The sequence below is a fragment of the Callorhinchus milii genome, unplaced genomic scaffold (assembly GCF_018977255.1).
Source record: "Callorhinchus milii isolate IMCB2004 unplaced genomic scaffold, IMCB_Cmil_1.0 Scaffold23, whole genome shotgun sequence".
Taxonomy (NCBI): Eukaryota; Metazoa; Chordata; class Chondrichthyes; order Chimaeriformes; family Callorhinchidae; genus Callorhinchus; species Callorhinchus milii.
This window is the reverse complement of record NW_024704764.1, coordinates 6,683,825-6,696,248: the sequence shown is the minus strand read 5'-3', so window position 1 is coordinate 6,696,248 and position 12,424 is coordinate 6,683,825. Positions and strand designations below refer to the sequence as shown.

The 12,424-nt window shown below is 43.1% G+C and overlaps 1 protein-coding gene across 1 annotated transcript in view; it reads left to right on the top strand.

The window, feature by feature from the left end:
- The window catches only part of LOC103183862 (disintegrin and metalloproteinase domain-containing protein 11), a 42,665-nt gene that overhangs the window by 11,722 nt on the left and 18,519 nt on the right, over positions 1-12,424 (top strand). The window contains exons 5-10 of the mRNA XM_042343443.1: positions 6,096-6,178; positions 6,380-6,443; positions 10,478-10,547; positions 10,943-11,013; positions 11,508-11,582; positions 11,867-11,938. Of these exons, the coding sequence (XP_042199377.1) occupies positions 6,096-6,178; positions 6,380-6,443; positions 10,478-10,547; positions 10,943-11,013; positions 11,508-11,582; positions 11,867-11,938 (435 nt within the window). The remainder of the gene's footprint in view (positions 1-6,095; positions 6,179-6,379; positions 6,444-10,477; positions 10,548-10,942; positions 11,014-11,507; positions 11,583-11,866; positions 11,939-12,424) is intronic.

The window sequence follows — 12,424 nt, the reverse complement described above, 5'->3', positions numbered from 1 at the left end:
CCCGGGCAGGGCGAAACCTTGGGCAAGTTTCCTCACTGCACACGCCTCTGTTTACCTGGCAGTAAGTAGGAACCCGATTGTTAGTGGATTGGTAGATTGCTTTTCCGGGGGTAAAAATACCTTAAAAAAAATAATAAATCACCAAACGGCAGTTTGCGAAAGGTCTGTATAAGCAAGGAGAGCTTCCCAATGGTAGGGCTGAGGGAGTGAGGAGCGAGTGAGCAACAGAACAAACAGAGCTGGAAGAACAAAGGTCACGAGGGGGAGAATAGAGCTGTTGAGAGGATGCAAAGGACAGTCGAGGCAAGGATTTTGAAATCTATCCGTTGGGCTCCTGGGAGCAAAAGCAAAAGCAGTCTGGCAAGAATGTGGGTAAAATAGTTTTTTTTTATATTTAAGTTAGCGAATTGGAATTAATTTACTCGTGAAGCTCTGTCCTGTAATTAACAATTCAAGCGCTAATGACATAAAGGGTTTCGGATAATTAATGACGGTATTGCAGCAGTAACTGCAGAACTGCAGCCTTTTACAGCTGAACTAGAATTGGGTTACTGCAGACAGACTGTTGACAACAGGATTCTCCACTTATTAATAATAATAATAATATTAATCCTTGCATTTGATAAAGCACCTTATCACGTCGTTGAGACGTCTCAAAGTGCTTCACAGAATATATTGTAAAGAAGATTGACTGTGGATGTTGTGGGTGAAACGCAGCAGCCAATTTCGCACAGCGATGTCCCACAAACAGTTGTGGATTGAGGGACCAAATTATTAATATTTTTTAAGGGATTATTAACCCCTGAAAAGCAATCCGCCAATTGACTAAAAACCGGGTTCCCAATTACTGCTAGGTAAACAGAGGCGTGTGGAGTAAGGAAACGTGCCTAAGGTTTCGTGCTCCTGGGTGCTCTTTCTTGAGAGGCAAGTGCTCTAACCACTACACAACAGGAGTTGTGTTGCTGACAAGTTTCACAGCAAGTTAAGAGAAACATTTGGCCTGTCTCTATCTGCTGGTTACTGAGATTCTGCCACCAATTGAAATTACCGTCAAGTGAGTTATGAATAATTTATGCACCAGACCCAGAATATTTGATGCGCTGCACCATTTTCTAACTGACTGTCTGCAGTCCTTTGACTCTGTCGATTTACACCAAAACTTTATTCCGTTTGCACAGTAGCAAAACATAATCCATTACCAGCCACAATATAAGGAGGTCACGATTTGACTTGAATCACTGGCGGAGGCAACCTTTTCATTGTGTTGAGGGTGGTGAATCTGCCACAAACACCAAACTTTGCGAGACGTCGCTCAAGATTCAAGTCTAAACAGTGCACAATAATATAAATACATATTCTTCAAGAATGAAGGAAAAGATTAAACATTCCGTCCTTCTTAATCCGAGATCCCATCTACCTGTCCAGCTGGACGTTGATGTGTGTGTTGGTCTCAGTGAGCTTTTGAAGGGAAAATATCAGTCATAACAACATCAGTAGATGATAATAATAATAATCCTTGCATCCATTTTAATATGCAGTCACTGGGGGTAGGGAATCATCCCACTCAGCTCTTGTTAACCCTGCAAGCCAAAGCACTAACGGGTAAGGTGGTCCTAGCTGGACAGTAGGACCACTCTACCTGTTGGAAAACTTGCCAGACAGTGATATCAGTGGCAAGCTACGTTGTTTTAACTGGTTAGACTCCAGCAGTTACCCCAACGCATGCACTCTGGGCTTCCCTCAAGCCTTGGCTCTTGCCAACCTGTGCCCAATACTTTGTGGAATTAGGTAAGTAGGAGCACCAGAGAGAGAGAGAGAGAGAGAGAGAGCGCATTCCAACAATCTATCTCTGGGAATTTCCTTGTGTAGGTGGGATGCATGGAATTCTCAGCTTGATTTGGAGACTCTAAAGCAACGCTGATGGATTTCCGCAGTGTCAGACACTCAGCTCTCCAAAAAAATAAATAATATTCAGTGGAGTCCACTACCTGTACCCCGGAGACTTAACCATTCTTTCCCTAAGTTAATGACTCGCAAGTGTAACATCGACCCAAACTGCTGATGTTAACTCACCCTTTTATTGGATTTTATTGCTGATTTTAGTGTTCCATTACCGGCACGGGAATTGTATTTAAAAGCTAGCAGAAAAGCTTTGTTCACTGTGGGCATCATTTCATCTTTAATTTCCCACATCAACATATAACCGCAGACATTGGGTAAAGTACACTTAAAGTGCAGCGTAAGTTAGATAAATGTGTTGACTGTTTGTGGGACGCTGCTGTGCACAATTGGCTGCCACGTTTCGCCCATAAAATACACAGTCAATTCACTTTATGTGAAGTGCTTTGAGATGTCTCAAAGACGTGATAAGGCGCTGTATCAAATACAAGGATTATTATTATTATTGTTGCTCTAAAGAATGTGTGCGTGTACATATGTGTGTGCGCGCACGTGAGTGTGTGTCTACCAGTATATAGGTGTGTCAGTGCTTAAGGAAAAAGAGAATTAATATTGAAAATGGTACAGTCTATTGAATTGGAGTGTTTGAAATCTGTTCATGATCACCCTGTGTAATGATCATATTGCAGGAGGTAGAGATGACACAGTAATTCGATCAGGTTCTCCAATGAACTGCTATTGCCTTGAATTAGTTTTTTTCCCTTTTTTACATTCAGCTAAAACCCACACAGATGTGCTTGTTGCTTTAAAGTCCCTTCCCCCGTGTAACCATGGGAACAGTGGTTATATAAACTCCATCGCTGGTACAATGCCGTGTAAGAACACTTACGTAACACAAACTTATTAAAAAATTATACGCCAATAAAAGGATGTCACATTTCACGCGTGTGAAGACAACATCCTCTTTAAAAGCCTGGAATGTGTGAAAGGTATTTGAAATAATCCATCCACATTCTCGTGTGTCATCAACATCATCAGCATCTCTCGTAGAAATACCCAGTCAATTCACTTTACAGTGTGTCCTGTGAAGCGCTTTGAGACGTCTCAAAGCCGCAATAAGGCGCTGTATCAAATGCTATTATTATTATCAAGCGCCACCATTCCTGTGTGTGGGATTGCTGTTCCTAATTGTAGTCAATCTGTGCCCCTACAGCTGTGCTGTGGTGTCATGTTCTGATTGTACTTATTGCTTGTTGGGCATTTTCCTTCCTTTGCGCTCTGTTGTCTCTTTCAACCCTCTGGCTCGCTCGTCTTCTCTCCATGTCCCTTTCTACACAGCTCTATATTCCTGCTGTTGACTGAGCCTGTTTGCATCTGCAGTAAGCGACAGCAAGACATGTGCTGCATCACACACAGTACATCTCAGGCCCTGGGTTGATACTGTGTTAAGTGTAGTTTCAGTTAATCCTATTTGGTGCCATCAAAGTACTAGGGAGAGACGCCTCAATGTAACTGGCTCATGTAAATGTATGTGTGTCAGCCTGGCGCAATAGGTAGCACTCTCGCCTCTGAGTCAGAAGGTTGTGGGTTCAAGCCCAAGGTCAGGACTTAGTCGAGGCTGACGTTCCAATGCAGCACTGGGGTGGGTCTTGAATTGTCAGAGGTGCCGTCCTTCAGGTGGGACGTTAAACCGAGGTCCCCTGCCTGTCCAGGTGAATGTTAAAGATCCCACAGCCCTATTGGAAAAGAGAAGGGAGTTTCTCTCTCCTGGTGTCCTGGCCAACAACCCCCGCCAAATAAAATTGGTTGCTCGCTCCATGGCTGTTTGTGGGATGCTGCTGTGCACAAATTATTATTTTTTATTAAAAAATGTTTTAAGGGATTATTACTCTCAGAAAGGCATCCACCAATTGACTAGCAACCACTGAACCAAATGTAAGGATTATTATTATTGTACTACACTGGAGTCTCAGTGTGGTCTGTGAGCTCAAATCCTAACTAATTTTGAACTCGGTGAAGCTGTCCATAAAGAAATGTGATTAGGACCACAGCTGATTTAATTTTTCAGGAGCCTGAGGTCAGTTAGTGGCTCTTCAAACATCCAGACAGAGAGGAGTTAACAGCACAAGGCAGAGATGGGAATACTTTTACTCTGTGTGGCACAAGATGCAATAAAGATGCATTAAAGGATGGGGGGTGGGGTGAGTGGAGGAAGGAAAAAGGAATTGCAGTCTTCTTATGCACATATAAATAATTAAGGAAAACAATACCCTTAAGAAGAGTTCATTGCCATTACTTTATATCACTGCATTGGCAGATTTTGACGTGAATCCATCAGCTCTTAATAAAATGTACCGGATGGCAAAGCAGGGGTGGAATGGGATTGATATCCCGAGACACTGGAGTGTGGGGCAGGACACAGAACATAAGCTTTTAATTCTGGGCAGTAAAATATTTACTACATTTACAAGCGTGGGGTAGTCTGACTTGAGTCCTAAAGTTTGGGCTACTTTGGGGGCTGATGGACGGTCAGGCACTTCAGATGGTGTTCAATTACCAAGGAGTGGATTACACGCAACTTTCTGCTCCACTGATTTTGTTTATCCACCCGGGGCGAAACATAAGCCACTCAATTACGATGTTCGTTGTCATTGTGCAAATTTACCTGTTTATCCAGGCAACTGAACCCCCTCCACTTGAACCTATGCAAATCGTGTGTCTTGTTACATTGCTGGTGGAAAATGTGAATGAGAAACAAGACAAGAGATCTCTCTTTAATGAAAGAGAACTTAATACGCTCACTATGAAACATTATTATTTTTCCCAGAGCAATATAACCACGTTATTAACACCACTAAACTCAGATTGGTGTAGTACTTTGTATGATCTTCACCGTTCATGTTTCTTGGTTTCAGTTTTCCAGTGTTATTGAAGTTTAGTCATTTAATGGGAGGAGATCAAATGGATCAAAGGGTCTTCACACCAAAACCTCTCTTTTCACCTTCTCAAATTACCAAACTTAGGTCTTCCATTACAGCACAGCAGTGCAGTGGTCATTTTGAGGGAGTCACACTCATGTTCTTACCAACTCTAAGCTTTTGCTACCAAGGTTTCATTCTTCTGTTCTCCCAACTGATCGATCTCAAGCTCCTCACTTCGTCCCACAAATTCGCACATGTTGCTTGCCCTTTCCTACCTACCTAATCAGCCGTGTGATTACAGAGGCAGAGGGATGGGAATAATAATAATAATCCTTGCATTTGATATAGAGCCTTATTATGTGGAGTCCTGTAGCTCAGTGGTTAGAGCACTCGCTTTGCAAGTGAGAGACCTGAGTTCAATTCCAGGCAGAGGGCGAAACCTTGGGCAAGTTTCCTTACTCCACACAGAGCCTAATAATAATCCCTCCAAAACCCAAAACAATAATAAATTGGTCATTTTCAATCTACGACTGTTTGTGTATGGGACATTGCTGTGCGCAATTGGCTGCCGCATTCGCCCACAAATATACAGTCAATTCATTTTAAAGTATATTCTCTGAAGCGCTTTGGGGCGTCTAGAAGACATGAAAAGCGCTATATCAAATGCAAGGATTATTATTATTATGTCTTTGAGACGTCTCAAAGCACTTCACAGAATATACTGTAAAGTGACTTGACTTCTGTGTATTTTGTGGGCGAAATGCGGCAGCCAATTGTGCACAGCAGCGTCCCACAAACAGTCGTGGATTGAGTGACCAAATTCTTATTTTTTTTTGAAGGAATTATTACTCCTGGAAAAGCAATCCACCAATCGACCAACAACCGGGTTCCTACTTACTGCTAGGTAAACAGAGGTGTGTGGAGTAAGGAAACTTGCCCAACATTTCACCCTGCCCGGGAATCGAACCCAGGTCGTCTCACTTGCGAGGCGAGTGCTCCAACCACTGAGCTACAGGACTCTATGCACAGTCGCTGCTTTCAATTCTGAGCGTTAATGTGCTGATTAATCAGAAGCTCAATACAATTAGTGGGGATCAGCGTGTGCTGTAACTATTGATCACATCTGGGGCGAGGAAATGTTGATTGGAAGGAACATGTGGAGTGAGCTGGTTCACCTTGCTCGGGCACATTCGGCTTCCTGAATTTATCGTCCTCCTTGTGGGAAATTAAATACTCGGTCTGTGAACATCACTCAACCTGTTATTAACCTTCTAGGGTGGAGAGCATTGCTATTACCATGGGAAAATCAGAGGGAACACCAACTCTTTCGTGGCTATCTCAACATGCCATGGACTGAAGTAAGTGGGGTAGCTTTTTGCTTGAAGTGCAGTGGCTCATCTAAGTTAAGTCCATCATTGCATTGCGTTGCTGAACCTTAATGAAAGGGAAACGGTTTGTTCCCGACAACAACAACAAATCAGCTTCAACCTTTGATTCTTAAAGTGTGAGAAAACCAATCTTAATCACTTACTAACTCTTGCTTCTCTCTCTCTCTCTAGCGGTGTGTTTTATGATGGGAACTACACGTACATCATTGAACCAAGGAGCAGTGAAGATGATGAGGTAAGGCAATCCCTCCTAATGTGACGGTCTCTCCAATAAGGTAGTCTGTCTGGACTTTACAAACTGCTCATGGTATCTTATTGCGGGTTGAGAGTGTTAAACCCCCCGACACCCCACATGGCTGGTGACTAAGAATGTTAGTCACAGGATCAAGAAAGCCCATCAATTAAGACCGTCTGATCAGTTGCAAAATAAACACTATCTATTGTGTCATTAACCAGCGCTTCAATACGCCCTTGTATTTGCTGAGGCAATCTCCCTCCGTCACCTGCCAAGTTGACAGTTCCATGTTTTAATGAGAGGCACTATACACATGTAATTTGTTGTTGTTAATCACTCTCTCTCTCTGTGCAAAGAATGATTGTCATATCTAAAGTGTCAGTTCACTTTCCCGTTGCTGAATTAAGGACCGTGTGTTTTGTTGCAGACTTTGTGACAATGTTAAACGTATTATCACATTGTGGATGTCTCAATGGTGAGGCTGATTCACTATTGATCACTAACAATGGAAATCCTAAGTTGACTAAAAATCCCAAACTTACTAACAGAGGTAAAATCAGCCAAACTATCGGCTTCCTTCATACAGTTACCACTGAATTTGAGATTAAATTTATCTATGACCTCGAGGACCCCAACTGGCTATGAAGATAAGATTTCCCTGAGCCTTTTAATCAACCCCAGTGGGAATATTCCCAGCTTGTTTCTCCTCATAACCTGGACACACTTTCCAATATCAAGATGTCCCCATTCCTACAGGGCCCCCAGAATTCTACACAGTATTCCAGGTGGGGCCAGAACATTGTTGTGTTCAAGTTCGGTGTTGTTCCTTGTGAATTATGATCCATCCCTTTACAACAACAAGAAGATTTCATTTATAGAGCGCCTTTCACGTTGGGAGGACGTCCCAAGGCGCTGGACAGTTGGGTCGGGATCCGAGCAGGGGGAAATGGTCAGGGTGAGGAGAGGGAAGGGAGGGAGCGAGGAGGGGGTAGAGAGTCGAGAGGGGAGCTGAAGGCACGGTTGAAAAGAAGCTAACGACCCCCCAAAATTTTTGTGGGTGGTAGGAGATGGGAGGCATGCAGCATAGCTAGGGAACAGATGGGAAGATCAGATTGACGTGGCGACAGAGGCATAAATAGGAGAGGTGTCAAAAAAGGAACTTGATGTCTTAAAGGTATTTTAATTCTAACCCAATCTGGCAACACGGATTTAGAAAGCAAAAGTGGCAACGACACACAGCTTTGAGGTTTCTTATTTGGAACATGAACTTCTTCTGCCTCTGAATAAATTACACACTTGAGGTTGTGGAACTTCTTATATGTAACTTATTGGTCTAAATTCCCACAAGAGTGCTAAAAATAGAGATTGCAAAGTCTCCGAGTATCTAGACTTGGCACCGTGCGTAGAATTGCATGTGATATCCTCACAAAGCCTTTTCTGTACAGAGACTTAGATGTGCACACGGATTCTCAATCTCTTGGTCTATTTATAGTAGTTCCGTTAGCAATGCACCTTTCTGGTTTATCATAACAAGGGATCATTGCTTGTCAGTGGGTAACTGTGGTTCAGATTACTAAGCAACACTGAAATCCCCAAAGTTAGTCATCAATAAATCATAGGGCTTTATGAGCTGTTTAGAACACATTTGCATCGCAGAATTCCGTTGCTCGTACTGTATTTACTTTGGTCTGGTCTGGATTGAGACCCAGTCTCAGTATGACCCAGTTAACACAACTGTTGGATTACACTAATAAAGACTTTATACTTCCAAACCTTCAGACTATTTAACACGACTGGAAAGCTAATCTTTCTAGTTAGTCCAAAAGAACTTAGTAACGTTGGCATTGGATATACGTTTCGCCCACAAAATATACAGTCAATTCACTTGACAGTATATCCTGTGAAGCGCTTTGAGATGTCTCGAATACATGATAAGGCGCTATATCAATGCAAGGATTATTATTATGCAAATAAAGTCTATCAGTAACTGTATAAGGTTCTGACCCAAAATGTTATTGAATGGATGTTATTTAATGCAAAGCCTGGAACTGGAATTTCAGAATTTGAAGAGCTGTTTCTGAAGTAATCAGAGAGTAGCATGTCAATATCATCCTTGGCTTGCATCTCACTGGCGTTGTGTTCATATTCAAATCAAGAGTCTGAACAGTGGCAGTCACATTGACAGAGAGAATCTTTCAGAGGTAACTGGCTGGTGATTACAATATACCAGTAGAAAGGGTTAACAGGGCCGCGAAAACCAGTTGGGTTTCCACCACCGTTCTATCCAACATAGGCATCAAGCCCCCTTTCTGCATGTTCAAAAATGTAGTCCACGACTGTTTATGGCGCACTGCTGTGTGTAATTGGCTGCCGCATTTCTACCACAGAATACACAGTCGATCCACTTTACAGTAAATCCTGCGAAGCGTTTTGAGATGTCTCAAAAAAAAAAGTGATAAGGCGCTGTGTCAAACGCAAGGATTATTTTAAGGTCCTAGTGGTGCACGTTGGCTGCATCCACCATTTTATACCTCTCGGAGAAATACAAACACAATATAAAAAGACATTTACACAGTGCCTGCCTTACACGTCGGGAGGATGTCTCAAGGCGCTGGACAGTCAGGGATTTGGATCCGAGCTGGCGGGGGTCGAGATCGGGGAGGGTGGAGGGCAGGAGGGTGGCCGAAAACTCGGTCGAAGAGGAGGGTTTTGAGGTGCGTGCTGAAGGAGGCAAGTGAGGCGAAGGGACGGAGGAGGGTGGGTGCAGAAAGACATATGACTGCTGGAAAGAGTAGAGCGGGGATATCCGAGCCAGAATAATTTATATTTTATAATGGATCACATTCAGCTCGTGGGGATTCTTAATTTTACACCAGTGTCGACAGCTATTGCTACAGCTCACGGTTCTGAGCATAGCATCATGCCTCTGATTGATGAGTTGCTCTTTGCTGGAGTCGCCGCCGGTTAACCCACATCACAGTCAAGTCAGTTCCAGTCGCCATGATGTCTTGTGTGTTCAGCACGTTGATTAACCCTTTCCCCTCTTTTCACCACCTCAACCTCCACCCCACCCCCCCCCCACTTCCTCCAAATTGAAACCAATCTCTCAGTAAAACAGACTATGTGTGTGTGTATATATATAAAAATTAATTTGATCACTTCAATCCATGATTGTTTGTAGGACGCTGCTGTGCGCAATTGACTGCCGCGCTTCTCCCACAAAATACACGTTCAATCTGCTTCGCAATATATTCTGTGAATGGCTTTGAGACATCTCAACGACGTGATAAGGCACTATATCAAATGCAAGGATTATTATTGTTATTATGATAAAATCTGCTTCAAATTCTCAGATTCTCTGGCAACAATGAAATTCATTTTTCCTGTTGTGTTCAGTTTGCAATGGGGTTTTTTTAGTGCCTAATTGCTGTAATTTGCCATCGGAACCTACTTGTGCTCTCGTGTTTCTAAAATGCTTCTTTTTAATTGGAGACAGCGGCCTCTGACTGCACTGTAATAAGCTATCAGGGGCCGGATGATTAACAGTTTATAATGAGAGGGAGAGCTACAGACGGGTGTATGTGGGATGTTCTACGTGCATTGTTCTATATCCCATGGTGGGCAAACAGATTCATGTCCTTTGAAAGAGCAGCAATTCACGTCCTCAGTTCCATCAAAGGAGGACAGTTCTCTAGGAAGAAGTGCTTTCAAACCAAAGTTAACCCTTCCTCCCTCCCCCACACCCTCCCTCCCACTCTCCTTTCCATTTTATCCTCACATTTAAACAAAAGAAACTTGACAACGTGCCAGAGGGAAATCTGCCTCACTGCCGAGCTTGACAGACCTGAGAGATTTGACTCAACGTTGACCTTGGCGATGGAGGTCTGTTCCCGTTTGGAGTTCCGAGTTTAGTGACTGCGTGGAAATGAAGGCACTTATTTGGAGACTTTCTCAAATGTATCCGTTTGTTAGTTGATTATAAACAGGCCACGTGTAGTTAACCCCATTGATCCGTCTCTCTGACTTACACACAGCATGAGCAGCAGCCACACACGGTGTACAGATCCCCTGGTCTCGACATCCCTCCAGAATGTACCTCTTTTGGTAAGTCACGCTCATGTGTACCTACTGTGCCATTAGTTAATAATTCCATCAAAAAAAATAATAACAATCATTTGGTCACTTCAATCCACCACTGTTTGTGGGTACGCTGCTGTGCGCAATTGACTGCCGTGTTTCGCCCACAAACTATACAGTCAATTCACTTTACAGTATATTCCGTGAAGCGCTTTGAGACGTCTCGAAGACGTGATAAGGCACTGTATCAAATGTCAGGATTATTATTATTATAATTCAAGTTGATATTAATTAAAACCTACATTTTGGATTTTTGGGTGAATTTTTGTGTGCTTTAAAGTTATAATGAAATGTGTCGAAAAGGGATGCATACATCTGTGATATATATAATCATATAATTCTTTTGCTGTTAATCTTTGTAGCTCATTTTACTGACAATGCCACACAGAGGAACTCTTCTATAGTCGTCTTAAGGCCCCGGATCAAACGACAGGTAAAAGGATCGGGTCATCCCACGTTCCCTTCGCCTCGCTCCCTTGACTCCTTTAAGATGCATCGCAAGACCCTCCTCTTCGACCGCGCCTTCGACCACCCTCCTACCCCTACCTTCCCTGTCCTCCACCCTACCTTACCCCAACCCCCGCCTCTGCTCGGATCCAAACTCCTGACCGTCCAGCGCCTTGGGACATCCTCCCAACCTGAGAGGCGCTATACTGACTATATTACACTGATGGGTTGGAGCCCTGTGCATCCAGAGAGGTCATGGAATCAGTGGGAACCTGCATGTGTTAAATGGGACCCATTGAAAGGGCACTTTTGTGGGACAGTGGCCTCCTGCCTCAGAGTAGGGGAAATTTCAGGCCTCTAATGTACCGTTAAAGATCCATTAAAGATCCCGCTTTGATGAGAAACCTCTGTGAGAGTTACCAGCTCGTTGCTCCTATGTTAGCAACTTTCACATTAGATTGTTTGTGGTGCCGTTTGCAGGTTCGTCGAGGCAAACACACCGTTCTGAGAGAAACCAAGTACATCGAGCTGATGGTCGTGAATGATCACGCTCTGGTATGTTCCATCAACGTTTTTTTTAATAATGTGTCCGGTTATTGTTTTACTATTTCCCCCCTCCCCACCCATTGCGATACATCTGCTGTGCGCAATTGGCTGCCATGTTTCGCCCACGAAATATACAGTCAACTCACTTTACAGTATATTCTGTGAAGCGCTTTGAGATATCTCAATGACGTGATAAGGCCCTGTATCAAATGCAAGGATTATTCTTAGTGAATTCTGATTGAACTTCCATTGAATTTCAGTTGCATTAAACTGTGTCTGTCGTCTTCCCACAGTTTAAAAAGCAGCGTAGCTCCGTGATCCTCACTAATAACTTCGCCAAATCTGTGGTGAATCTCGCCGATGCGGTAAGTTTTATACAGCCAATAAATAGGTTGATGTGTCCTCAACAATCTCTTACTGTCTGTGTGGAATGTGGTGTTTTGATGAGAAGCAAATGCTTTATTGCTGTACTAATACCTCAAATCCATTTAATCACCACTGTCTCTCTACTTATCTGTTGTTTTCCAGTGTTTCCTGTTTAGATCATTACTCTCAACTGTTGTTCTTCAGTCCAAAGTTACTTCTTCAGTGTTAAACTCCATCTGCCATAGTTCTGCCCACTTTGCATTTTTTTTTCACCTGCCTTATTTCGCAACACCTCCTAACTTATGTCATAAGAGTATAAGAATTTACTAGGCGAAAAGAAGGCCATCTAGTACACCTTCCACCATCCTAGCAGTCACTGGACATGTCGTGTCCCAAACTATATACTGGAGCAGTTTTATACCAACTCTCTGCCTCCTTTCTCAACGAATGTAACCCTAATTTCCTCTCCATGACACTATAATAAT